At 49.8% G+C, this 27,940-nt stretch overlaps 1 protein-coding gene across 1 annotated transcript in view; it reads right to left on the reverse strand.

The window, feature by feature from the left end:
* Positions 1 to 1,368: 1,368 nt before the first annotated feature.
* The window catches only part of DSCAM (DS cell adhesion molecule), a 104,264-nt gene continuing 77,692 nt past the window's right edge, over positions 1,369 to 27,940 (reverse strand). The window contains exons 16-19 of the mRNA XM_006103939.3: positions 24,156 to 24,305; positions 17,141 to 17,338; positions 15,231 to 15,533; positions 1,369 to 1,844 (exon numbers count right to left, since the gene is read on the reverse strand). Coding sequence (XP_006104001.1) covers positions 1,492 to 1,844; positions 15,231 to 15,533; positions 17,141 to 17,338; positions 24,156 to 24,305 — 1,004 coding nt within the window. The 3' untranslated portion in view covers positions 1,369 to 1,491. The remainder of the gene's footprint in view (positions 1,845 to 15,230; positions 15,534 to 17,140; positions 17,339 to 24,155; positions 24,306 to 27,940) is intronic.

Genomic DNA, 27,940 nt, shown 5'->3' on the forward strand with positions numbered 1-27,940 from the left:
CCTCTGGCATGGAGTTCGGGAACCCTCCCCTTTCAGGGCCGAAGGTCTGGAGGGATGGCTGTTTGGGAGGATCACACACTCACTAGGGCGCGCTGGGCAGGGGCGCAGACACAGAAGGCAGCTCATGCTGGGGAAGAGGAAGCTCCCGGTAGAAGGAGCCCCGAGCCCTGTGGTAAACAGTGTGAATGGAGAGGAAGGAAGGTGAAGCCTTAGGTTTCCGAGGAACATCACTTACTATTGCCCAGTTTCCCTCTGGGTGCAGGCGAGTGAGTCAGAGGCAAGGACTGAGATGGGCTCCTGCAAACTGAGGTACCAGGCACGGGGCACCAGGACAGGTCCTGGAGGCAGGACACACAGAAGCCTCCTGGTACCCGCCCCCCCCTCCTTCGCCAGCCAATGGGGCTCAATGTGGAGCAGCAGAGGCGGGGGTAGGGGGGGGATGCTCTGTCCTGGGCCAGACGCTAACCACTTTCAGCGCCGCAGGTCACACCATCTCTGCTGTAACTAACATCTCAACGCGCCCCAGTGGCATGAAACAGACAAAACACAAATGGTGCGTGTGGCTGTGTGCCAATAAAACTTTATTTATAAACACAGCAGTGGGCTGGGTTTGGCTCTCAGGCCATCTTTGCTGCCCTCTGGTCCAGCTGGAGGGTCAGGGGGCTAGGAGCACCACATCTGGGAGGCTCAGGACAGCCCCCGGCTGAGCCCGAGACCAGCTGTGGCTTCTGCGCGGTCCCCAGATGTTCCCACGGAGGCCGGAGCGTGGGCAGCCTGGCTGGTTTATCAGCTTGAGTTCTGGGTTCAGCTCTGGGATTTGCAAACAGCATCCGTAAGAAGGAGGACCCAGCAATCAGGAGGAGACGAGAGAAGCAGACATCGAAATAAAGGCAGACAACCTTTTCTTCTTTATTTCGCTTAGACAAAATGCAAAGAGTGTCTCTTTAAATTAAAAAATAAACGAAAAAGAAAACCAAATCGATCCCCCCTCCCCTTCACGGACGACACTCATCCTAAGTAACAACAGAAGAAGGTCAGACCGAGGCCCCAGGTCCTAATGGGAAAGAAAGGTGTGCAAACATGACTAAGTCTCCCCCTGCCCCCGCGCCAGCGTTCCTTGCAGATTCACAGAGAGCGGAATATGCTTTCCTGTTTTCTTTCTCGCATCGTGTGATAGAACTTCCGGTCAGAAGGTTTAGTTAGTCCCCCATGCACGTGTAGAAAATCAGTAAAAATGCAATAGCCTGTGAAGATCATAAAACTGGACTTCTTTCCCAAAAAATCAGATGCCCAGGCAGATGGAGCTCACACTCAGACAGAAAAAAAGCAGGAGAGTCTTTGCACTGCCTGTGGTTGCAGTAGTTTCTCTTTTTTTTAATATATTTTGGCAATTTTCTTTAATTATAAATATTGGAATTCCGTAAAAAAAAGGTAGCTTTGATTGAGTTTTTTTAAACCGTATTTACAACCGCGGTCCCGCCATGCTGTCTGTTATACCAGGGTGTACGACTTGGCGTACGGATTGCTGCCTTTCAAGTGGCCCCGGGAGTCGAGCAGCGATTCCTGGGAGCTGCTCATTTTAGCTGCCTGGCCCAGCTCGGCCCCTTCGCGCTGAGGTAATGCGGCCACGGCCCCCTGCGGCCACTGCTGTCCCTCTCGGGTGGAGGACGTGGCCGAGGGCGCCTCCATGGGGATGGGCTCCAGGACCGTGGGGCGCTTCAGGGTCCGACTTTTCTGCGGCTCCAAGCACGCCTGCCCTAAGCTCAGGTCCCTGCTGGTGCCCGGGCCACTTCGGTTCAACAAGAAGTCCATTCGAAGGTATGGAGGCAAGTGGATGAGGTCACCTGCAAAGAAACACAGAGCAGTTAGCGGGGTGCTTCAGGTGGCGAGCGGGTGCCGAGGGCCCTTGTGCACACGTGACAGGCCATCCTGGGCTCAGAGGTGAGCCCTGCACCCGGGTGAGACTGTCAAACCCCTCGTCAGAGCTCGCTGCAAAGGCGGGACCATCCTCCTCTCTAATGTGCCGGCCTCTGTATGGCACAGGAACTCTTCAGTGTCACACTTTAACCAGACAGATGAGGTCCCAAGGTCCTTCTGAAGCCCACAACAGAAAGAGAAGCCACATCAAAAATAATAATCCTATATAATAAAAGCCTAATATGCAAATTGTCCTCTCCACCAAGGACATGGGCTGACCACCAGGGGGTGGCGCAGAACACGGCAGGCGTGGGCGCTGTGGCCCTGATGGGTGGGCTCCCAGGTGCTGTGGCCCGGCTCCCAGGTGCTGAGGGAGAGGGGGGTGCGTAGGAGGCCAGGGGCCCAGGTGCTGCCCAGGGCCCAGAGGTCAGCTGGGACCTACCCTTCCATACCAGATGCTTGCACTTTGGTCGCCGGCCAGGCCTGCACTGGGTCTCTAGTAATAAATAAACAAAGAGAAAAAGAAAAACTACATCCAAGACAGACGTGCACACCAGGTGTGAAATGTGCTCCCCGAGTCCCAGGTGTGATGGGAAGCGCTTGGGGGAGCAGGGGCTCCGGGGGCGACAGAGAAAAAATAATGGAGCACCGGATCTGGTCTCGGCAGTTCCACAGGCTGTGTCACCTTCAAGCTACCAGGTTTCTCTGATCACTTTTGGTAAAAATGGCCCCAGTGACACTTTAGATTTGGCTCCGTGAAATCAAAGGAGCTCTAATTCGATGTGGGCCTCAGTCAGTGAATAGGATCAAGGGAAAGCTGATAAGAAGGGCCTTGACAATAAGCTGGCATGGACTCTTGGAGAAAGACTGGCATAACAGGGCCTTCTTGTGGAAAGGGTTTTGGAGCCTGGTGTGTCAGGATTCAGGCTTGGAAGCAATGATGCATGAGGTCTGTCATTACGGAGTCTAAGGTCAAAGGTCCAGGTGTACCTTGTGTTGGGCATTAGTCTTGTTCCTGAAAAACGGAAGTGTTTAAATAAAAACAATGAAACCTCATGCCCCGAAAGCCTTGTAGGATAACACTGAAAATGATTTATTTTTATTTCTGGTGGTGGATGTGGTATTCATTCTCTTTCGTGGGGGTTAATTATTTGCAAACAAATATCATGAAGTAATTAACAGCTGTCATTAAGAAATGACATTAAACTGGAAAAGCTCTTTGTAGTGTGAAGAATATTTTACATATGAGTCAACTCTAATTTACCACATTTTGGAATTTGTGGATTTTTATATATCCAGTTTCCTAAAAGTGACTGTCTTTATTCCTAAGAGCCTAATAGGCAAATTATATTAATTTGTCCTCTTATTTATTTATTTAATTTTTTAAAATATATTTTATTGATTTTTTACAGAGAGGAAGGGAGAGGGACAGAGAGTTAGAAACATCGATCAGCTGCCTCCTGCAAACCCCCCACTGGGGATGTGCCCACAACCAAGGTACATGCCCTTGACTGGAATTGAATCTGGGACCCTTCAGTCCGCAGGCTGACGCTCTATCCACTGAGCCAAACCAGTTAGGGCTGTCCTCTTATTTATTAACATGACTATTGTTTCTTAGCCTTGTTAAAAAATACTTGACAACATGTGGAGTTCATTGACCTCCAGGGTTATTTTAAAATGGAGGTCCAAGAACTCGCCTTGCTCTTCCTGAGGCCCAGTGACGCAGGACACCTGACGTGCTAGTCATGTGTTGTCACAGACCCGGGAACGAGTTTCTACCCAGCAGCTCCCCACGGAGTGAGGGGCGTATTAAGCCCCAAAAAGCAATCACATCTGTGTCCCGGCTAGATGGCAGGATGCGCGGGCCCTGGATTACATGGGAAAAATGTGTGTGGAATCAAAAGACAGAGCCCACGAGATCTGCCTGCGGTCCCCAGGGGCTCCCACTTTAGAAAGAGTGATCAAGAGGGTCAGGGCAGGTGGGAACGACTGGCGAGGACTGGAAATCATGACTAATGGCAACCGCTCAGCGCTGTCTCTCTATACACGGGCTACCCCTGTCTGCTGTGCAGATCTGCCAGGCCCCTCTCAATACCCACTATCTCTGCTGATGCGGTTTCTCAGGCAAAGCTTTGTGATGCTGTATGATGCTCTATTAGCTCTTTTGACAGTGTGTGTGCTTTCTGATTGGCACCCAAAGTAGCCCTATCAACTGTGTGAATGCTGCAAACGAGCTCTCTCCATCACTCATGCACAAAGGCAGCAGCGAGCACCCACGTAAGCGGTGGTAAGCTTTGTTTATTAAAGGTACTTGGGTCCATTCAAATCCCACCCCGTGCTAGTCCAAGGACCACTTGGGAAACTGGGTTCTCCAATCATCCATCCATCTTGCATGTTCTTCAGAAGCCGATAGATAGAGACAACCCATGCATGCATTACTCCAGGAAAAGAGAGAAGTGAAATGGAAAGCCGTGGTGACAACCTGGATGTGGGCACCTGATGGTCTTGGCCTCCCTGCTCTCCCTGAGCCTGTCTCACACACGAGAAACGAAACAATGATGCTAACGGTGGTGATTAAGAGTAGAGGCTGGGATGACATTGCCTGCATTTCACCTGCTATAAATCTGGGCTCAGTTTCTTCACTCACAAAATGGGACGAGTGGCAGAACCTACCATGTAGGGTTAAGGTGAGGATTGGGTTAGATAACGCATGTGAAAAGGTCCGATCAGACGTCTTCCTTCTCAGAGGGGTTGAAGTTATGGGCTGGGGATCCGCCAGGGACATGAGCTGGGAACTATTTTTTTATACCTTTGTTTCTGTCTTTAGTGGGTTGATTAGGGTTCACCCAAAAGATATGCCCATGTCCTAGCCCTCGGAATCTGTGAATGTGACCTTACTTGGAGAAAGGGTCTTCGCAGGTGTAATTAAGGTCAGGATCTCCAGGTGCGATCACCTGGATTTAAGGTAGGTCCTAAATGCAATGCCACGTGTCTCCATAAGACGCAGGCAGAGGGAGATTGGAGGCACAGAGAAGAGGGAGGGCGCCGTGTGAAGATGGAGGGCAGGTTGGAATGATGCGGCCACAAGCCAAGGAATGCCCAGGGCCGCGAGAAACCAGAAGAGGCAAGGAGGGATTCTTTCCTTGCGTTTCAGGAGGGGGCCAGGCTCTGATGACACCTTGGTTTTGGGCTTCTGGCCTCTAGAACTGTGAGAGCATTAAATTTGTTGATTTAAGCCACCAAGTTTGTGGTACTTTGTTATGGCAGCTATAGGACACTAGCACAGATGCCTGTCCTTCCTGGCTGGGGTGGGCTGGGGACACCACGGGAACTCTCTCTGAAAGTTCTATGTAGGGTGACAGTCTTTGCTTCCATTAACCATGGGAAGGAGGGGATCGCTCTTTAACAATAACAGGAGCCAACGTGGTTGTGGTTCAAGGGTCCCTCCTGTGCCCTGAGCTCCTAGGGGCGCCTCTGTGGGCTAAGCTGTCACCCATCCTTCATTCTCCACTGAGGCCAAGTCAGAGTCACTTCTTCCAGTTTCCCTGCTCCCTGGGGGAGTAGATGCTTGTCCAGCTGCCCCCAAAGGCCCCCGAGGGTTACATTCGAAGCAGCTCTCCTGGATCTTCTCCAGGAGCGAGGAGGAGCCTCAGCCCCCTGCATGCTTCCCAGGGCTCCACATCTGTAGCTAAGTAGCCAGGACCCCCTTGGGTTCTTCCATATGTTTGACAGCAGCAGTGACCCAGGAGTTCAGCAAAATCTGAACACAGTTCAGCAGTGACCCAAAGCAAAATCTCTTTTGCTTTGAATTCCAAAAGTCACTTCTCTCAGGTGCACAGGCCCCTTGCGTGCAAACCCAAGTGGCCACAAACATGGGCAGAGCCAAAGCCCAGCCTTAGGGCTGTCTCTAGCGAAATCTGTTACCGTGGTGTTCACGTCTATTTTCAGCAAGGATGTACATTGTCTATCATTTAATTTCCTCCTCCTTGTTTCTGTCCAGCTTTCCTCTCCACCCCTCTCTGAGTTTAAAGACTAGAGAGTTGGAAATACACACACACACACACACACACACACACACACAGAGAAACAGAGGGAAGAAACATGGAGACAGAACAAGGAGAGATGAAAACAAGAGATAAAGAGCCACAGGTAGAGAAAAGTGGATGGAAAGGGACTGAACTGAATCATGGGATGTGGCAGAGAGGAGGAGAGAGAGGACACGAGGCGGCACTATGGGAACAGATGCAGGTTACAGGTGACGAGAGGGCCCTGTCCCCGGTCTCACAATGGTGGCCCAACCTCCCTGGGGCCTCTGTGTTATGGAAGCATTTCTCCACTTCGCCTCATCGGCCTGCAGCCCCCATACCACAGCTGCACCCCTCACCCCATGCCAGTCGGAGGCTCTTATGATTTATGCCTTGAGGAATGATCTGGTCATGATTTCAATGTCATGCCTTGTTATTTGTCACAATGATCTATTTCTCACCCTCCTGTCACTGCCCTCTGGGAACCTTTGGTGCCACTAATATTTCTAATGTTTCCCCCCTGTCCCTAACCACTTTACTCACTGGTGCCGTCTCAACTCCTCACCTCCACCCTGACCAGCACAGACTGCCCCGGTGGTGCCATGTCCATCTGTGATAGATGCTTGAAGCCTGCCCGCTAAGGGGGCTTTCGGGCCATGGCTGGCCCCGACTGTGTGGAAACTGCTGCATTAAACCTGCCTCTCTTTAGCCGAAGACCAGGAGACCCCCCTCTTACTAGGAAAGCAAAGCTTCCTGAACATTCTCAGTATATTCAGACTCACACACAAGTCTGAATGCATTTCAGCTTCGGAAGAATAAGGGGAAAATCAATACCAACACAGGAGAAGAATCAGTCTATTGAGAAAATGTATAATGAGTGCACATCCCATGAATCTATTCCCAGACAATGCACACACCAGGGGGAAATGTCTAAAGTCTGGATTAATGGTTCTCAGCGTGGGTGATTTTGCCCCCGGGGGCAGATGGCTATGACTGAAGACATCTTGGGTTGTCACAAGTGGGGGTGGGGTTAGCTCCCAGCTTCTGCTGGACAGAGCCAGGGATGCTGGTCAGCATGCTTCTATGCACAGCACCGCCCACCGCAAGGAAGTATCCTGTTGATGAGAAACGCATTTAGAAGGTCAAAGTTCATCTTTCCAAGTGGGTCCTTATATCACTTGAAATACACTGAATTCAACCAGCATAAGGACTCATACTCCTCAGCCTCATCTAGTCCACAAGGAGTTATGGCCTCAGTTCTTTATGGGAAAAGTGAGGGATGGGCCCCACGGAACAGCAGCCAGAGGGCCTCCACTTGACCTGATGGGTGGGAGCTTAGGACAATGGAAAGAGCGTGAACTAGAGAGTTCTGCACTTTGTGTCCAAATCCTGTCTCTGAGAAAGACAAATATCACATGATCTCACTTATATGTGGAATCTAAAGAACAAAAGAAGCTGATGAACAAAATAGGACTAGAGGCATGAATGCATGGGACAGACTGACAAGTCTCGGGGTGGGGATGGGAAGAGATCAAGAAAAGAATATATATGCATATATGCATAGGCCATGGACATGGATATTAATGTGGTGAAGGCCTAGGAGGGGTGAGGGCAGGGTGCGGGGAGGCAAAGGGGGCGAAAATGGGGGACATCTATAATAGAGTTAATAATAACAAAATCCTGCCTCTGCCTCGAAATAGTTCTGTGACTCCTTCCAGTTTCAGCTCTTAACTTTAGTCAATTGAAGGATGTTAACTTCTAAAGGTACCTTTAAGTCTAAAAGCTCCTTTCTTATGCTCTCTCTCCCTGTGAGAACTGGTTAAGTACATCTGTATGAGGAATTTGGGGATAAGTATGGAACCAATGAATGCATTTCTTTATATATATATTATTGATTTCAGAGAGGAAGGGAAAGGGAGAGAGAGACAGAAACATCAATGAGGAGAGAGAATCATTGATTGGCTGCTTCCTGCACGCCCTACACTGGGGATGGAGCCTGCAACCTGGGCATGTGCCCTGACTGGGAATCTAACCGTGACTTCCTGGTTCATAGGTCGATGCTCAACCACTGAGCCACAGCGGCCAGGAGAATGCATTTCTGAGAGCCTCCGATTCCAAGGCCTTCTTCCTCTTTATTAGCAACCGAGACATGCCTAGCCTTCCACAGCAAACTCCTGCCGAATGAAAGTGACTCAGGGTCCCCAGGGACCTCCATCTCCACTGGGGCCACCTACAAAGGAACTTCCATCAATTTCTAACAAGGTTTGCTATCTGTGCTTGGATGAAGCTTGCTATTAATGCAGAAGTAAGCAGCACAGAATGCTAACCTTGAGTTCTGGCAATTTCAATGAAAATCACAGGGATCAGACTAGCAATCACACTGCAGCTTCAAAGAGCCAGCCACCAGGGAGCGTGCATCCGCCCCCACCAGCGCAGGTGAGATCTAACACTTCTTTGGCTTAATATTAATGCGGCAGCATGGTAATGAAAGCTTGTAAACCAACCTCTCTTGGTAAATGAATCTTCACTCCCTAAGGCAACCAGGAAAAACCCTCAATAAATAATGCGAGATAGCTATCGGAGGCCCATGGACACGGATCCTGTTCCCACCCCTGGCTTGTACTTCAGGGGCCTCGTGCATTTTTCAGAGCTCATCGGTACACCCTCCTACTCACTAGTGAACTTTCACAACCACGCTGTGGCCCTGGCCGGTGGGGCTCAGTTGGTTGGAGCATTGTCCCTTACACCGAAAGGTGGTGGGTTTGATTCCAGGTCAGGGCACATACCCAGGTTGTGGGTTCCATCTCTGGTCGGGGTGCGTGTGGAGAGGCAATCGATCCATGTTTCTCTCTCACATCTACTTTTCTCTATCCCTCGCTTTCTCCCCCTTCTCTATCTAAAATCAATAAAGAAAAAACAAAAGCAAAAAAAACCACACGCACAAAACACACACACACACACACACACACACACACACACACACACACACTACACTTGTGTACGAAGGGGGCTTGGACTTAGTGGCTGCTCACGGCTCTTCTGAACTAAAGCAGTTCTCAACCAGAAGCAGGATTGGAATCTGCCCTGACTTTTAGGCAAGCGTGGAGCTCATTAACAGGGACTGAGAAGTCCCCAGTGAGGAAGAGGCCATGGGGCTCAAAGAGAGTTCCCATGTGAGACCCCCAGGGACCCACACACTGGGGGACACTGAGGAGGAGCCCGGCTGGGGCCTTGTACCTGCTCAGCCATGAGGCTGCAGACCCATCTCAGCAACCCCTGTACATACTGAGTCGTGCCATGGAAGGGCCGAGTTAGCCTGGAAATCAGTACCTTCCAGACAGAGGAAGTAGATGCTTGTAGATTTCAGGAGGCCAGAGAGTTGGAGCCCAGAGAGCAGGGGTCATGCCTGGTGAGGAAGACGAGGCTGGCCTCTCAGAACCGCGGAGGTCTTTATCCCGAGAGCAAGGCATCTGGACTGGAGAGGGCTGGCTACATCACCTGAATTTATGGCTGTAGCTTCCCAGCGTGGGAAGTAGGCTGCATTAGGACTTGGTGCCAGCCATGTCTACACGGGACCACAGTGAAAGACGATGGTCTTTGCTGTTCTCTTCTTACCTTTTTGTATGTTCCCAGGTTGCTCCTGACTCATCATGGCATCTCACTGGGCCATGTGTAGTCTGTCTGTCTGTCTCCCGCCCCTCCCCCGCCTCGTGTGTAGGAGGGGTGGTGCCTGACTTCCATAAGCTGGATTTTGCCTTGTTTCTTCAATCCCCTTGTTTGTCAGTCTTGTGTCTTTCAGACTCTTGGTCTGCTGCCATGATACTCCATGCTGTTCTGATAAACTAGGAGACTGTGGGAAGTGTTGGTTTAATATACAGTATTAGCACTTTTATGTCTTTGAGTAATACCGGGTGCAGTATCTTTTCATGGAGAAGAGAGTCAATAACTATGGGATGAATAAATGAGTGCAATATACTTGTTATATTTGTGTTTCTGTCGATGCAATCACCGTGGTGAGCCTCTGCTTGCATCTGCAGCCCTGGAATCTAGAAGCTTCCTTCTGCTCACACCACAGGACACAGGGAGCCCACCTGCCTCTCCGTCACAGGTCTGTCAGGCACAGGCCTCCTCCTCACCTTCCACTATCTTTGGGCTCCCCAACAACTAGAGCTGAACCCCAATAAGAGAACCAAGAAAGGCAGCGAGCTGGCGAAGGGGCCCAGAGGCCAGAGAAAAGGCTGTCGGAACAAAAGAACAGATTCGGGCACTGGGGGACGCACAGCAGCAGCTGCAAAAACCTGCAAGCACCTGGCAGGTCTGTGGGGACTGGGGGACGCACAGCAGCAGCTGCATAAACCTGCAAGCACCTGGCAGGTCTGTGGGCTCGGTGCTGTGACCAGTGCAGGGTGGGGAGGAGGCGGCTGCGAAAGGCCAGTGGGCTTAGAGAGTGGTCTTAGAGTTCCCAGCTTGGGGCCCTTCCGAACATGCGCCACTTTATGTGTCCAAGGGACATTGGACTAAAATTAAAGCAGGGTCTTTAAGAAGACAACATTGCAAATGCACATCAGAGGGACTTGGTTTTCCAGGAAGGAGCCAAGATGAGCACATTCGAATATTTAGGTCCACCCAGAGCGGGGAGTGAAGAGCAATGTGTGGAGGTGCTAATGGCTCCAGGGTCCTTCTAACTTGAATCTAAGGGGTATTTGAAAGATTGTACATTTGGCAGCTCAGAGGGATCTCTTGCTCTCAAGGTCATTCCTGTCTCCCAGCCTTTATCTCCTTTCTTCCCTCTGGACCCCTGGTCCCTGAGGATCTCTGCTTCATCCGCTGGTCACTCAGAGAACTGGCCAGCCGGCAGCAGGCAGTGGCCATTTCCAGCCAGGAAAGGGCAGCTGCTTTCATCATGGAACGGCTGAGGTCAAGGCTGGGGTCCCGGAGTGTGACAGCTGAGCCCCAAAGGGGCAGAAGTTTCCCCGCTGCTAGCGGGGCAGGCCCTATTAGGTTGCACATTTGAAGCTTTCACTTGATTTGAGTAGCTTTGTGCAATGGCATCTCTCGAGGGCATAGGGTACGCATCATGAATAAAGAAGCAGTAACCCAAGAACGGCAGAAACTGGCTCAAGATGCTACCTGAAACCAAGACGAGACGCTGTAATCCAAGTCTCAGAAGCCACCCTGGGCAAGAGGAAAAGAAGTGGTTACACTTTCCAGCTGTTTCTTGGAGGAATACAGAGTTTGGTTTGCTTGTTTTGCTTGTTTTTAAAGACGGAAATAGCCATCTCTTATTGAAGAAAACAGAACAAGTACACACGTGGTACTATACTTAAAATATACAAGTCCTAGAAATGCAGCACATTCCAAATCTAGGAATTACTAAAACTCTAAAGCTAGATCCTGAGGTGTGCCTCGGGGGTGAGCTGGCCACATTTCCTGGGGCACCTCCCTGCCCCCCTTAGCTGAGGAAGAGATTCCTCTCGGCTTGTTAAGAGCAAGGAAAGAAAAGAAATTACTCTGTTTAAAGTTCACCTGGAAGATGGCACGCACTTCCATGTCCTCTGGTATTTTACTCACAATTCCTAATAACCTTCATATTTTAACCAAGTGGCCAGCCTTATCACTGTCAGCCACAACCTATTCATTCGCTCGACAATGTTTATTAAGCACCTACTATGTGCCAGACAGAGCGTTAGGAGCATGTATTCAATTCCACTAAACCATTTAAACATATTCCTCCAACAGTCACTCTGCTGCCAGATATCTGCTAGACTCTGGGAGAGAAATACAAGACGTGTTTCCTATCTTCCCAGAGCCACCGTTTGGCCAAGTTCATTTAACTAGATCTTTATTTGTAGAGAGTTTAAAAGCTTTGGGTTGTAAATGGGAAAAAGTAATTTAAAAAGAGGACCCGATGGGAGGAGAAGGCTAGCCGGAGACCTTGAAGGCTGCCCAGAGACACACTCCGAATGAGAACCACCCGGAACCACGCAAAGCACAGCACACCCAAGGCGCTGCTAGTTTGATGTGGCCCCCAGTCAGCAGGATAATAAATTGTCACCTGGGGTCTTGAGCCCGGTGTGGCGTTTAGTTGTATTATAAGGAGCAACAGAAAGGCTTCCAGAAGGATGAGGTATTTTTTCCCCTAAAAAGCCTATTTAATGTTAACCAAATAGTCATCTAGTGTGGACCAAAGTTGGTGGACATGAGGATTCCCACTGATTTAAAATATTATTCATTCCTAAAGTTATAAAATCATTTTAGTCTAAGGCAGCGGTCGCCAACCAGCGGTCCTCGGACCACTGCTGGTCCATGAGGAGCGAAAGGCTGGTGACCGCTGGTTTAAGGAGTATGTTAAGATGATAGCAACTTATGTAGTTGCGATCTTTCCACTGCTTTAATGGATCCAGGCAATAACATCATGAAAAAGGCTTAAACTTTTTTCACTATTAAGCCAACAATATGAACAAGTCATCAGAAAGAAACTCAAGCCCTGACTTATTTCAAGGCCGGAACAAACGGGACAGTCCTGCAACCCAGGAGCTCATCCGTGAAGGGGGCACAGCGGCCGTGTCTCTTAGATGGAAGCCTAAGGTACCTAACTGGGTGGGACGGCTATGACATGGGTGCTCCCCAGGACATCAATGGCCCCTGAAGGAGAACAAACAAAAGAAGGAAGGGAGAAGGGAGCCAGCAGCAACCCTGGAGACACCCTGGAGTCACTGGGAACTAACAACGTCAACAGGCAACAGCAGACACAACTGCTAACAGCTTCACCTGTGTAGGTTCCATTTGTCTTACACAAACCCCATAGAGTCGGCGCCGATGTTGTAACCACAGAACCAGCTCAAAGTGGTCCTGTCCTGTTTCTGAAAAAACCCAGAACCCAAGTTTAAACCTTGAATACGCCACTCAAGAGTAACACCTGTGGGCCCTTAACTCCCCACTCCACCTCAGAGCCAAAGGACCAAGGCTTGACCAGAACCACAGCACCAGGGACCCTTCCAGAAGCAAAGGGGCTGCTGTCCAGGAGATTCAGTGCTGAAACCCCTTAAATCTTGCTCCGACTCCTCCATCGGGGAGACAGAGTTGAACTTTGCCTCCTGTCTCCTTGCCATTTGATTTCCTTATAACCAGAGCTTTTTCTTTTCTCAAACCTGTGCCATAGTATTGGCTTCTATGTGCATCGGGCAGTGAATGCTTGCTGGGTAACAGTGTTTTGCCCATTTTATAGATGCAGCAACTGAAGCCCAGCAAGACTAAGGACATGCCCACAGGCATGCATTCTTGCCTCCTGTCCTTTGTTAAAAAATATATTTTTATTGATTTCAGAGAGGAAGTGAGAGAGAGATAGGAACATCAATGGTGAGAGAAAACCATTGATTAGCTGCCTCCTGCATGTTCCCCCTCCCCCCGGCCTCCCCTCCCTACTGGCGATTGAGCCTGCAACCCAGGCATGTGCCCTGACTGGGAATCAAAACGTGACCTCCTGGTTCATAGTTTGATGCTCAACCACTGAGCCACACTGGCTGAGCTCTCCTCTCCTATTTTCCCCACATTCAGGCGGGGCAGCCACAGAAAGTCAGGCAGTTTGTCCTACATGTCTCTGCATTTGCTTGCACGTAAGTGTCAATAATAAAAAAATACTTGAAATAACAACACCCATAAATAACAGCTCATCCTCTCCCCGAGGAGGTAGCGGAATGAAACTAAATGAAGCCATCACTCTTTATTGTCTGCTGGCGAGGATCTTTGCCTCTGCTTGGAAGATTAGTCGCTGGATAGACAATTCTCATTTTATATATTTTTATGTATTTATGAGGCTCATTTCAGCTGGGCCTTATGCCATAAAACCCAGAGGAATCACAGTAATTTAAAAGTGAAGATAAATGTTTGAAATAGAACCAGTGTCGCGGTTCAGGAAATGGGAGAAAGAGAAATACACCTGGATTCAACAAGAAGGGACAGGCCAGTCTGCAAAGCAAAGTCTACAGGCACCTATTTCAGTGTGAGGAAAAGAGGTGATTTTTCAGAGAATAACTACAACTGGCTGCCTTGGTTTGGACCCAGTCTAACGAGGTGCTTATTTGCCCTGTATAGTGGTATGCAAACACTGGAGCCAACACTTAAGAACTGCGAGTGTCCATATAAAACCAAGATTTCTGGCTTCTCTTGAGAAACTCGCTCATACTGGGTCCCCATTTTCACTTGGGATCAGTTGGGGGGAGCTTGCTAGGGCCATTTGCTCTAGATCAGCGGTTCTCGACCTGTGGGTCGCGACCCCTTTGGGGGTCAAACGACTCTTTCACAGGGGTCGCCTAAGACCATCGGAAAACACATATATAATTACATATTGTTTTTGTGATTCATCACTATGCTTTGATTATGTTCAATTTGTAACAATGAAATTGGGGGTCACCACAACATGAGGAACTGTATTAAAGGGTCGCGGCGTTAGGAAGGTTGAGAACCACTGCTCTAGATAGTCCCTGAGCTCTTAAATTGTTCCTATTCCATCACTCCCTTCCCCCTGCTTCGTAATCTCTTCATTTAGTTACATGATCTTAGGGTTTGCAGCTCCATCCACAAACCCAGACCACCTCCCAGGCTCAAGGCAGAGACCAAACTGTGATGGATGTGACATTAGCCAGTCACTGTCATGTTGGGTAACTCAGTAAAACCAGGGTCCAAATGCTGGTGCACAGTAGGGCCTCTCTCCTTTGAAGCCCTCAGTGCAGCAGGTTTAAAACACAGCCCCGTGATTCTGAAGCTCCTCCCATTACATGGTGGGAGTCTCCCTCTCTAGAATCTGGGCTCCTTGAACAACAGAATATGGCAGAAGTGACAGGTCACTTTCTAGCCCCAGCCTTAAGAAACTGGCTATTTCCACTGTCTGTCTCTTGGGACACTGGTTCTTAGCACAGAGTCACCATGACATGAGGAAGCCCAAGCCACCTTGTGGCGGAGAAACCTACTTAGGGCGGATGCAGCTAGTACCAACTCCCCACGGGGCCAGAGGGAGCCACTTTGCAGGTGGCTCCTCCAGCCCTAATTGAGCCTCCTGTCTGACCTGCTGGAGCAGAGCTGAGCTGTCTCCACGCAGCACCGCGCAAATTTCAAACTCATTAACAAAATAAGTGATTGCTGTTGTAAGCCAACAGCTTTGGCGTGGTTCACTACGCAGCAGTCAATAAACAGAACAGCATTCTAAACCCCAAGCGGGCTCTCAGGGTAGACAGGTGTGCATCGGGGCGGGAGCTTCCCTACACAACGGTGCGCGCATTTCCTGCTCACCTGGCCGATGTGCCTTCGGAACCGCCATGTTCATCACTCGCCCTCCATCCTGAGGTTTGGGGGGAGACGCAGTGAACCTGCAGATCCCCGACTCTGAAGGGGTGCTGGAGGTCAGACTGTCTGTGTACTCATTTGTCCCTGCCGTCAACTGTTCGGATGATGTGTCCGAGATGAAGCACTCGGTGATGGTGAACTTGGCGTGCCTCAGCTGCTCCTCCATCTTGGCGTGCTCGTAGGCCCGGGCCAGCTCTTCGTAGGTGGAGGAGGCACTTTCAGTGGAGACCATGCTGCTCCGAGCTCGATCTGCACCGGGAAGCAGAGAAGCAAGGTGGGGGAATGACCACTCTGTGTGCACAGACTGACCACCCTCTCCGGCTTGGGGCGATTTCTCCCAGGTCACAGGACCACGCAGCAGGAGTCCGGGGTCTTTGAGGACTGCCTTTGTCACCCGGAGGCCACTTCAGAAGCCTCCGCAAAGTGGGCTCAGGACACTGTGTTTCCAATGGTGGGGTGGGGGTAGGGCATCACTGTAGTCAGATACCCCAGCCTGGGGCATTTCCATAAATCAGTAAAGCGTCCCCCTTTAAAAATTCTGCTTTTCGCCCTAGCCAGTTTGGCTCAGTGGATACAGCATCAGCCTGCAGACTGAAGGGTCCCAGGTTCGTTCTGGCCAAGGGCATATGCCCAGGTTGCGGGCTCGATCCCCAGTAGAGGGTGTGCAGGAGACAGCTGATCAATGATTCTCTCTCATCATTGATGTTTCTATCTCTCTCTCCCTCTCCCTTCCTCTCTGAAATCAATAAAGATATATTTTTTAAAAATCCTGCTTTCCATTCAAACAGAATTTTTGGGAATGTGCCTAAATGACCTGCCCTCCCTACTTGGATTTGCAAATGGCTCTGTACCATAGAGACCCTGATGGACGGGAAGGACAAGCTCCGCAGCTCAGCGTCTCCAGCCTGGGCGTGGCTTGGTCATGTCAGGGAGACGTGATGAGGGTTAGAAACCAAGCCGTGACTAAGCACAGAAACTGGCCACTAGGCAGAATGGCCCCCTGCCCCTGGGACTCATTCTTTGCGGCTGCCACCCTGGGTGGGGACAGGAACCTTGCCAGGCCTGAAAGGGTGCAGCTGATTGGAGGAATCTCTGCATTTCAAGCCCCCGAGTGTCAAAGTTTTGAAGTCGCCTCTGGGGAACTCTGAGAGTCTTGTAAGAGAACTAACAGCCATAAAAATAAAGGTACAAGGTGACACTCCGCCTTGGAAACACTATTTTTGCAGAATATTTTCCAGAACAAAAGAAAATGAGTGTTAAAATTCCCCACAGCGATTAGGTTTAGATAGAATTCTTTGCAAAATTTAAGATGGGAGGGGGGTAGGCAGCCCAGTGCTATTTTTAGGGCCTGTCTTCTCTCCGAAGTGAAATCTGGGTGGTTGATGGCACAGACAAGATAACCTACCTTATAATCAAGCCCTGCTTAATTGTCAAGCGGGGCACCCTAGAGGTGCTCCGACCTTGTCACTTAGCTCCAAGTGCAGCATCTTCATCCTGGAGAAGGTAGCGGGTCAGATGCCCTCCCAGCACAACCAGAAATGATTGCCCTTGTGTGGGTGAACATGTGAACATGTCTGTGTCTGCCAGCGGGTGGGAATGAGAAGGAGAACTCAGCCTGAGCTGAGACTCGGGGCACCTGCAGAATGCTGCCTCCTGGTTCTGTGTGCAGAAGTCACTGGCCTGGAGGGCGCCCTGCTGTGCACCACACTGGTGTCTGTTAGACAAATGCCCGCACGTTCCCATTTGAAAGTGACCTTGAAAGGGAATACGTACAAACGTATGTACATAGGAGCCTGCAAAGCCCTTGGTGTGGGCGGGCTCATCCCCGGTGTGGGGAGGAGGTGTGGAGACCCTACCTGTGTCCTGTGAGGGGCTGACGCTGTAACTGTCACTCTCCTTGTCCATCGATCCTGCGGCCCTGGGCGTGGGCAGCCTCCAGTCGGTGGTGAGGGTGTGTGTTGAAATGGTGGGGTGGGGTCTGTTGAGGGTCCACTGGCTGGCGTACCGGTTTCTCGCTGTGGGCCCAGCCTTGGCGTTCCTCCTGGTGGTGGGATCTGCGAAGAGTCAAGAACAATGTCTGTCTCGGTCGCTGGAGGCGTGTGGTCAGCTGTGATAAAGGTGTTGAGTGCTGTGCTCCCGACCCAGCCCTATGACCCTCCCTGCAGGCTCCTGCCTCCAGGAAGCCCTCCGTGACTATCCCTGCCCTGAGCACGCATTTCCTTCCTCCCATGGTCGGAGACATTCATGTGATTCTGAAGCATTTAAAGGAGCTCTGTAAGGGGAAGGACATTAGAACTGGACTCAGCTGTTACGGATCAGAACCATGCTTCCGGCTCTGAATAGTTTCATGGCCCGATGCATGTCACTTAATAAACTTCCCGAGACTCCCCGTCTTCCGTAACACAAGGAGCTCGGCCAATGCGCTCTAACTCGGCTTCCTTTCTACAGTCCTCCTCCCGTGACGTGTTGTTATAGGTTGAATTATGTCTCCCTAAAAGGTGTGTCCACATCCTAATTCCCAGGACCTCAGAATGTGATCTAATCTGGAAACGGGTCACTGCAGAGAGATGTAATTAGTTAGGATGAGGTCACACCAGAGGAGGGCGGGCCCCTGGTCCAACATGCCTGGTGTCCGTATAAGAAGAGACAGACAGGGCAGGGAGCAGGTTATGGGATGGGAAGGCAGAGACTGCAGTGACGTAGCCGTAGGCCAAGGAACGTCAAAGATTGTCAGCAACCTTCAGAAACTAGGAGGAGGCCAGGGAAGGATCCACCCTTACAGGTGTCAGAGGGGGAATGACCCTTGATCTTGGACTTCTGGCCTCCAGAACTATGAGACTAGTTTCTGTTCTAAGTCACTGAGTTTGTGGTCCATTGTTGCAGTCGCCCCAGACAACTAATCCGGGCGTCTCTCATATACCGTGTTCTTGTATCGACTGGAGTAAGACTGTTGTATTCATTCATTAAATTGCATGTTCCCAGAGCAGAGGGACGATGCCCTTTTGTCCTAATGCTCTCTTAGGCCTTTGCACATGGGAGCTTAACTCAGTGAAACTGTCTGAACTTTGATGCAGATTTGGATATTCACGGTGGAGACCAGTTAATGAGTGTCTGGATGTCACTGTCCACCAGCTCCCAAAGCACAGGGGCTGTGTCCACACAGGCTGTTGCCACACAGGTTACACTTTCTCTAAATCCAGAACCAAAATCAACAGGTCAGGGGAGGGTAGAGGGGGGAAGGGGGACCAAGTTCCTTGCTCAACTCTCCAGTGAGCGAAGGAAAAGCTGTCCTAACAGCACAGACTGCTGGGCACTGGGGTGGACACGCATCTCCCTTCTGGAAGCCTGTGGAAAGCAGAGGGGCTCAGGTGCCTGTAAGGATTTTTCTGGGCTCCGGCCTAAGGCAGCAGAAGATGCCACATGGGCGGCTTCCACCTTTACGTTCTCTGCTTCTCAAAGAGGAACTCTAAGCAGTCACTTTATGGATGAAGCGATGGAAGCTCAGAGAGAAGCGACCCGGTTATTAAGTGATGAACATGGAGCCCAACACTTGACCTTCAGTCCAGAGGTCGCCCATCACTCAACCACACACGTCCTCGCCCTGCACAGCTAAGTGCTCTGATGCGCTGTCCCCTGGGCACGGCCTCGTCTATAATTCCATGTTGGGTCACGGCAGGCCGACCCTGAAAGCGGGGAAATGACTTGCTTTTGAAATGGAGGGTTTTCCTCTGCAAGTTTCTTGTTACTGGACTTGGGACCTAATCCATCATTCCACAGCGCCGGAGAGAAGCACTGAGATGGCAGCCAAATCAATAGAATTTAAGGCTTCCCAGGTCATTAATATGCTCTGTCTTGGTGCCTATTCTCCGGGGCATTGATTTTAAGACACATTTCTTCCTGTACTTGCACAATTTCACGGAAGACTTTAATTGGGAGACTTTTTTTTGCCTTGATTAGAATGCGAGCGATGGCCGAGCGCCGAGCTCTCTAGACAGCCAGGTAGGAATGATGAGTGTTTCTCCACGGAAATGCCAGGAGAGAGGTTCCCTGAGAGAGAGGCACATTCTCATGGGTGGGAGGCGAAATGTCCTCCAGGCACGAGGATTTGAGAAGGGAGCTTGTTATTTAAATGCTAATGAGTCTCTTCCAGAAAATCACCCAGTTCCTTACATACATGCTGAGGGTTCTCATTTTTATTCTTCTTCAAGTTTCTTGCAACTGCTAAGGCTGTGGGCCAGGTTTATACCTGGTATGGATGCTTGTGGGGGAGGGGTCAGCTGGATAGTCCCATTTCAAGGACACAATTTCCTCCAACTCCCCAAAACCCTCGCCTGCGTTCTCTCCATCAAGCCCACCCACACGTGGTGGGGCCGAGACCCTCACTCCCTCAGCCCCCCTTGCTCACTGACATCCCCCATGTAGAGGGTTCCATGGGCAGGAAGCACTTGTCAGCTTCTAGTCAAAGCTCCAGCTCTTCTCAAGGTAATTTGATTTTTCCCCCCTTTTCTCTAGACCAGGACAGCCGGGCCGTGGCCTGATAATGTTGGGAATATAGGTCATGATATTACTTTCCTGAACCGCAGCCAGCAGTTCCGTTCTGCTCTGGGCAAACGTGTCTTAATCTATAGCATGCGGGGGTAGTTGACACATTTTTGTCATAATCAGGTTTTTGGAGCTGCTGTGTGCTTGAACTGAACTCTTCTCTATGACAGCGCCTAAGACAGCAGCGAAAGTCAAAATTTTACTTGGATCCCACACGGTAGCTTCCTTTGTCTATTTCACTAGCTCATCTACTGACCTAACGCGTGTTGGAATTCACTGCTCCTGCATGGAAAGCCTTTTATGTGACTCCCCAACGTTGTAATATAAATACAACTTAGCGATGCGCCTCATGCCTGCTAGGTGGCTAATGAATGAGAGGGTAGTGACATACATAATTCTTGGCCTCTCAGCATCGGCTCTGAACCTGCATTAAGCTCCTGCCCATGGAATCAAGTGATTTTCATGATCCTGAATTTGGGATGAGAGGATTTTGTGGATAATGGGGTCATAAAACATGTCATGGGTGCCGTGATCATGGTATTAACCTGTTTTTATTCCCTGATATTATAGGTGTCCAGGCTGCAGTTTTTCGTGAGGAATTTCCCAGTGGTCTCAGAGAGAAGATGAAACTGGCAGGACTGGCTACTCCTGTCACTCAATAAACCAACATTCCTCACGGGATTATATACACGATGCTCCTCGCCCAATATAATTTCTCCGCAGTGCTGTGTCCAGTACCACTCTGGGTGATGGAGTGTGCGTTCTTTCAAAGTCTCAACAAAAAAGATCCAATCCATGTTGTAAACTCTTCCTACTGAACAGATATTGGAATTTACGGGCTCCCTGGATGTCCTGTTAGGAGCATCATCTCTACTTAAAGGCAACACAGGGGGTTGAGAGTGGGCGCTTTGGAGCTAGGTGCCCTAACTCCCGCTTCGCTACTGGCTGGCTGTGAGCTCATCGGATGTGCCCACGCCCCTCGCCTCTGAGGTCTGGGGCAACATCACCCACCTGCAGAGCCTCTGTGAGACGTGGAGAGATGAAGCTGTGGGCACAAGGGAGGGCTCAGCAAATCTCAAGGCCCAGCCCATGATTCCTGAGTGACAAGCACCAGGCAAGGGATGGAGCACGCCCTGTCTAATGGGAAGATGCTAGCAGGACATTTGGTAGGCTGATCCAGGATGGCTAGAAACTCAATTTAGAGGGTTTGACAGAGAAAATACCCATTAAAAATCATCAAACAAGCCCGGCCGGTGTAGCTCAGTGGTTGAGCATTGACCCAGGAACCAAGAGGCTGCCGGTTTGATTCCCAGTCAGAGCACATGCCTGGGTTGCAGGCTTGATCCCCTGTGGAGGGCGTGCAGTAGGCAGCCGATTGATGATGCTTCTCTCTCATCAATGTTTCTATTTTTCTCTCTCCCTTTCTTTCTCTCTAAAAAATCAATAAAAACATTTTGAAGAAATGTTTTCTGTGGTGCAGAAAGAAGCTCATCAGTAGTGCTGGTAGGACAGGAGCTGCGGCTGGTGCATTTCTCAGTCCAGCCCCGCGCACATCAGGTGCTGCGTAGATGCTCTTTGCACAAATGAATGAGTGGTGACTGAGTGGATGACTTCCAGGTAAATATGACAAAACAAAACAAAACAAACCCCAGGTCAAATCTAGTGTTTACCACTTCACATGTGTTTGTAACCTTGCACATTTTGTAAGTAAAATAGATGATGGTAATAGTCTAATTGGTGAGAGTCTGCAAAGTGTGCTGGGGGGACTGTGTACATATTAAAAGGAACCCTTCCCACTGGGGGAGGAGATACAGTGTCTCAGGAAATGGGCAACAGAGAGGGAAAGAGCAGATTGCCCAAGTCCTGTTTAAAATGCTAACCGTGAGTTCTTTTCTATCCCCTCTACTCTGGTTTCAGAGCTTGACAGTACAGTCGGTCAGCATCCTATATAATAAAAGCCTAATATGCTAAGTGTCCAGTTGTCCGGTCATCCGTTCAACCAATCAAAGCATAATATGCTAATGATATGCTAAGGCCACTCAACTGCTCGCTATGATGTGAACTAACCACCAGGGGGAAGACGCTCCGAATTGGGACTAGCGAGATGGGCTGGGGTCTGGCGGAATTGGGACTAGCGAGATGGGCTGGACACTCCCTGGAGCCCTCCTGCGGTCCCACCCCAGCTGGCCAACCTCCTGCGTCCCTCCCTGGCCCTAAACGTGCACGGGTGGGGTCCCTCGGCCTGGTCTGTGCCCTCTTGCAATCTGGGACCCCTGGGAGGATGTTGGAGAACTGGTTTGGACCCGATCCCCCAGGCCAGGCCGAGGGACCCCAGTGGTGCACGAATTCGTGCACCGGGCCTCTAGTTTCTATATATTTACTGGACTCCTACTGCGTGCAGTGCTTGTGATGAGTTGGGGAAGCTGACAGGAATGGAGTCCCAGCTTTTGGTGCATCCTACCCACATGACAGACAGGGAAGGGAACAGGGTATGGACACAGCCAAGGCCTGTGTTTCACAGGTTGAAAGAGATAGACGGCACATTGTGCGATGTCTCTAATCCTCGTAATAAGAATTTGTGGCAACTCTTTGGCAAATAGAAAATGCTTAGAGACACAGCATCCAGGATGCTGTCACATTCTAGTGTGCAAACAACTTATTTTAGACACTCTTCTTAAAAATAAGGATTTCCTACAATGACAACACAGTCCTACAGTAACTAGATTGGAACAACAAGGTCCCTTGTCATTGAGGAAATGGACTATCAGTTAACCTCGGCAAATATGCCAGGCAGCAGTGAGGACCTGCTCTAGGGGCCTGACGTGACACAGGTGTCAGCCCTGGCAGCGGTGACAGGCTCCGTGGTACAAGAGGCAACCAGAGAACTGGGCTTTAGGAAGTGCCCGGTTCAGGTTCCTGGGGTAATTCTCCAGGGAGCGGGGGCAGCCACTGGCTCTACTTCTAAATAAAAATGAATGCACTTAGTCCCTCCCTCAGGGTGTGGTTAGGAGAGCATATTTAATGAAAAATGACCCCAAAGATCTTTCACTACTAGAGACTGTTCTGCAGATGCTGAATGGATGACTCTCCTTTTGTTCGGAACTAGAGATGGACGCATGCATTTGAGTAGGTTTGCCTAATGTTTGTCGACATTATTTAGTGCCTTCCTCGCAGATGGAAGAAGTGTGGCTCTGTCAGCTGTGGTTGTTGCATGGGGCATGACCCTCAGGTGGAACCCCCAGGCTTAGAGGGAAAAGCAATGTGTGATGCTGGCCGAGAGCCCCTGCAGGACCGGGCCAGCCATTTCTTCAGTTCATCCTCACCACCTCTGAAGCATGGGCTGGAAACCCAGTTTTCCAGTGAATGTCACTGAGGGTTAACATTGTTTTCCTGCATATTACACTGCTGCTTAGGGGTCGACCAGTTAGCTCCATGAAGCTCAGGGCATTCCACAAATGCTTGACAAGTCAGAAATTATGGAGAATAGCTTTTAACACTCTAATATTTATTTTTCTAATTATAACACTCTAAGGATATAAATTTTTGCAAAGAGAGTGATTAGAGGTTTAAAAGCTAGACATCAAAGCTTCCCAAAAGATAATAATCGGGAAATCAATTTCTCAGCCTTTAAAGAGATTTAGAAACAATTTCAATTATGAAGGAACAAGAATATCTCAATAAGCTCTAGACACCTATTAGGGGATTTAATTTCATTGCAGTAATTAATTTCCATATATCACATATGCAAATATTGAGAGCAAAATTGAATATGATTCCCAGACTCACCAGAATTCTATTTTTTCTCAAACAGTGTGTTCAGGACAAAATCATGAGCTTCGAGGACAGGCAGAGAGACTGACAGCTTTGGGCTGTTCACCTAACTCCGCTGAGACTCAGTTTTCTCTCTGTAAAATAGGGGCTATACCATGTACTGGATAAGTTGTTCCCTTGCAGGGCTGTTGCAAAGATAACAGATATGCTATCGTCTCTCTCTCCCAGTCCTGGCGCAGAAGATACACACTCATATTAATTACTTTTCTCTTTTCCCGTGTTGCCTAAATGTAACAAATGAATTTGACCTGAAATTTCGAGTACTTTCATAGTAAACCAGTACCAAGAGTTATTGGCTACAACTGACACAGTTTAATAACAGCCTAGATCAAGCAATAAAACTTCAACATCCCAATTAATGATGCTGTCATCCCTATTGGTTTCTTAGGCCTAGGGCTGGCCACCCTTCCCCCATTTTCCTTTGACAGGGACGGAGCAGGTAACACACTGTCAGCATCGATAACACCCACACCATTTAAGTGCTGTTGGATCACTCACTCGTTCCTGGCCGAGCATCTGACACATCCACTAGGGGCCCGGTGGCCTGCGACACCGATTGGTAATGGACCGTGTGGGTCACCGTCAGGGACTTCTGCTTTGCGGCCTCCCCAAAGTCAGCATCTGTCAGCAGCACCGTGGAGCGGTCATCTAGGGAACAGCAGGGACACAGAGCCAAATGTTTATCCCCTGTATATGACTCCTTGGCCTTTTCTTAACCACCACAACAACAACCTCATCTAAAGCAACAAAGACAACAAAAAATGGAAGGTCTGCGTTAGAACTGGTCAAGAATTCTAAAAGTAGACTATCCCTAGGGGTTCCTTTGGGAGCATAAATGAAAGCACATGACCTCAGAGAAGGGTTGCTCCACTCCCTGGGGCCTGGTCTTTTTATTAGGAAGCACTGATTTGGGGGCGGGTTTGCTGCAGCTTCCTGTTTGATAGAGTTTGGGATGGATGTGTCTGTCAAAAGCTCACCTGGGACAGCACCAGCGAGGTGGGCCCCACCCAGCTTCGGGCTGCCATCTGGAGGAAGCTCTGAGCACTAGAAAAATTCCACTGCAGGGTCTATCCCGGGGAGGTCACACTGAACTTGCAAATGTTTGGGGGTGGGGATGGGGGGGAGAAGAGAAACAGTCTTCAGAGTTTAGGATTCCTCTCTTTTAATTTAATGGTTTTGAGGAATGTTCCTTTTCTTCTCACCTCTTCTGTGCTCCAGTGACTCTAGCACATGCCTTAGTTGACTTCTCAAAATGACTCGCTTGTCAGAGTCTCCTAGTCCTACTGGTGTGGGGACATGTGGGTTCCTGAAGCAGGAGCCTGGGCTCAGATGAATGGGGGGCATTTCAGTGCTTGGAGCAGCAGCTGGTTGAGCTGCGTGTCATGATTAGGTTGTCTCGAGATTTTCATTACTTCACTTTGAGACTTTCCACACTTTCTTAAGAGCATCCTTACTCCAAGGGGAGCTTTGGGGAGGATATACGGATTTGTCAGGAATTTTCAGGGACCGCAGCCTGGGATGGAGCTCGTGTGAGCGATCAGTCAGCGGGGACCAGGCTACGGCGTGCCTCGACGGGGAGTGGGAATGTGAAAGTCACAAACAGCACAGCGAGACTTCTGTGCCCAAAAAAGGCTCTGAACAGAACGAACCTTACAAAATCCAATTACTCAGGTTCTGGCAGGAAAGGAAAGCCTCTTGAAGTCGGAATAAAATTTCTTGGCAGAGAAAGCGCAGGAAGACTGCCAAGGTGTCTGCTGGCATCGCAGCGTGTGGCACAGGGAGCTTGGTCCTCAGCAGGGGCAGGGCTGGGCTTGGGGCCTGGCCCCGCAGCCTTCACTGGCCCCTCGGATAGGCGGCCTTTCTAGAGACGGCTCCTCGCCGCTGGAGCCGGCATCAGCCCTGGCATCTGCATGCATGTTTCATGAACAATACGGATGCCTTGTGGTTTCCAACATGCTGCCGGCTAGGAGCCGACCAGGGTATGTGCGGGGCCAGGTTACAAACTTCTAATGGGAAAATTCCGGTGCCTGTCAGTGTTTGAGGTTTACCATTCATTCCAGGCAGAAATAAATGGCACTTTCATATTGGATTCTTGTAGTCTGAGCCCAGAGCGTTTGAAAGCATCGTATTTCTACTTCCCCAGTAATTAGAAAATGCCATCGACCGCTGTCAGCGTCGCCAGGAGGGAAGTGACTCTGGTGACAGATGAGCCTGCGAGGAATGGGATGCATCTACTGAAATGACTATGGCAGCTCTGTCTCTGGTTTGGGCCAGTGATTGGCTACTGGGAGATGATGCTCTCCCAGGCTCCGCCCAGCTTCTAACAGCCTTCGGTGGAATGCTCAACACTCTAGTGCGGAACAGGTAGCAGATACCCTAACTATAAGGCCAAAGGGATTATATTTTGATTTTTGAACTGATATTTCAAAATAAATTTTAGTTTTAATGTCCCGGCTATTGAATTTAATGAAAAAGATACCAGCTCTGGCCGGTAGCTCAGTTGGGTAGAGCATCGTCCCAATACACCAAGGTTGTGGGTTTGATCTCTGGTCTGGTAACATATAAGATTCAACCAATGAGTGAATAAATAAGTGAACAACAACTCGATATTTCTCTCTCTGTCTCTCTTTGTCTCTCTCTCTCTCCCTCATTCCCTTCCTCTCTCTCTCTAAAATCAATCAATGAATAAATAAAAATATTTCAGATATACCACTGAAAAGAAAAGATTATCAACAAACAAAACATGGTGCCTTATCCTGTTGAGAGTGAGCTAATGAAATCTCGTGTACTGCAGGATGCCCCCTCACACAACATGGGTGCCTTTTAACTGAACTTGGTTGATGGAAAGTCAAATTGGACTTGACCGACCCTCTCTAAGTGCTGGCACACCCAGACAAAACATGCACCCAGGGCCTCAGAATGTATAAGCCATTAGGTCAAGAGGTCTCCGCTGTTCTATTAGAACATAAAGCAGGGCAGGGCGAGGGGCGATGCAGGTGTCCTGCCCACCTGGCCATTTACCACTGCCTTCCTGGCAGGATCTAGGGTACATGCCGGGAGGTAAGTAGTTTCAGCCAAGCCACAGGAAAGGGTTGCCCTGGGACCGAGTGCCAGCAAACACTTTCCAGAACAAACAGAGGCAGCCTTGGCAACCTGCCCTGGAGTCTGTTTCCATGGGTACTGGGAAGCTGGGTGATACTTCTGAGGCGAGGGGTTCTGGGAAGTAGCCTGCTGATATGGAAGCAGGCAGCTGGCAGGGGCCCCACCCAGCTTCTGCTCCCAACCATCTGTGTGACCTTGAAAGCTACGTGACCTTGAAAGCTACGTGACCTCTCTAAGTCCTGGTTACTCAGTTGTACCTTTTCCCTATGTGGGTTAGGAGGGTTAGATTAAATAATGCACATAAAGAACTTGTATGCATATATGCATAACCCAAGGGCACACAATAGTGTGGTGAAGGCCTGGGGCAGGGCGGGTGCAGGCTAGAAGGGACTGATGGGGAAGACAGGGGGACATCTGTAATACTTTCAACAATAAAAAATAAAATAAATAAAAAAGAATTTTTAAAAAGTGCGTAGACAAGTACATGGCATGTAGAAAGCTCTCAATAAATGCGACCTATTCTTCCGGTCATTACTGCATGAAAATACGAAGTCTCGGATTCTGGAGCAAATGGAACTACCTGGGCAGGCAGTGTGGGTGGTGGACTTGGAGTGGAAAGAGGAGGGAAGGAGTCAAGACACCTGGGTCCCGGGCACACAAGTCCCCAAAGCCTTCCAGGTGTCTTGCCATCGTGGGACAAGGGAACTGTGACCCCCAAAGCACTGGGAAGACACGGAGACTGTGTGTAGGTGCTGGAGGTGGGGGAAGAGCCCTAGCATAGACGTTTGTCTGTTAGGTGTTCAGTAGAGTTGCGATGTTCCCGCTAATGGAGGCCTTGGCGGAGCTGATGGGGAGGGGACAGGGTGGGCTTCCAAGTGTGCGCCCTTCTAGGGTTGTTTGATCACAGGTGTTTGTTCTACATCCTCTCCAGGGGAGGCCCGACGTGGATCAGAGTTGGGGAACTCCGATCTCGGGCAACCTCTGAGGTGGATACACGTTCATTTCCCCCGACATTTGCTGGCACTTATTATTCTCCTCAGTAACAGTTCTCTAGCTTCCTACTTCTTTGTTCAGGCAGCATTCAAGATGCTCTCATATCTGCTACTTCCCACACCCCATTGGGTGGGCCGAGAGGGTGTGACTGTGGCAGCCACGTGGTGCAGAGCGGCCAGCGTGGCCCC

The sequence above is a fragment of the Myotis lucifugus genome, unplaced genomic scaffold (assembly GCF_000147115.1).
Source record: "Myotis lucifugus unplaced genomic scaffold, Myoluc2.0 scaffold_522, whole genome shotgun sequence".
NCBI classification, from domain to species: Eukaryota; Metazoa; Chordata; class Mammalia; order Chiroptera; family Vespertilionidae; genus Myotis; species Myotis lucifugus.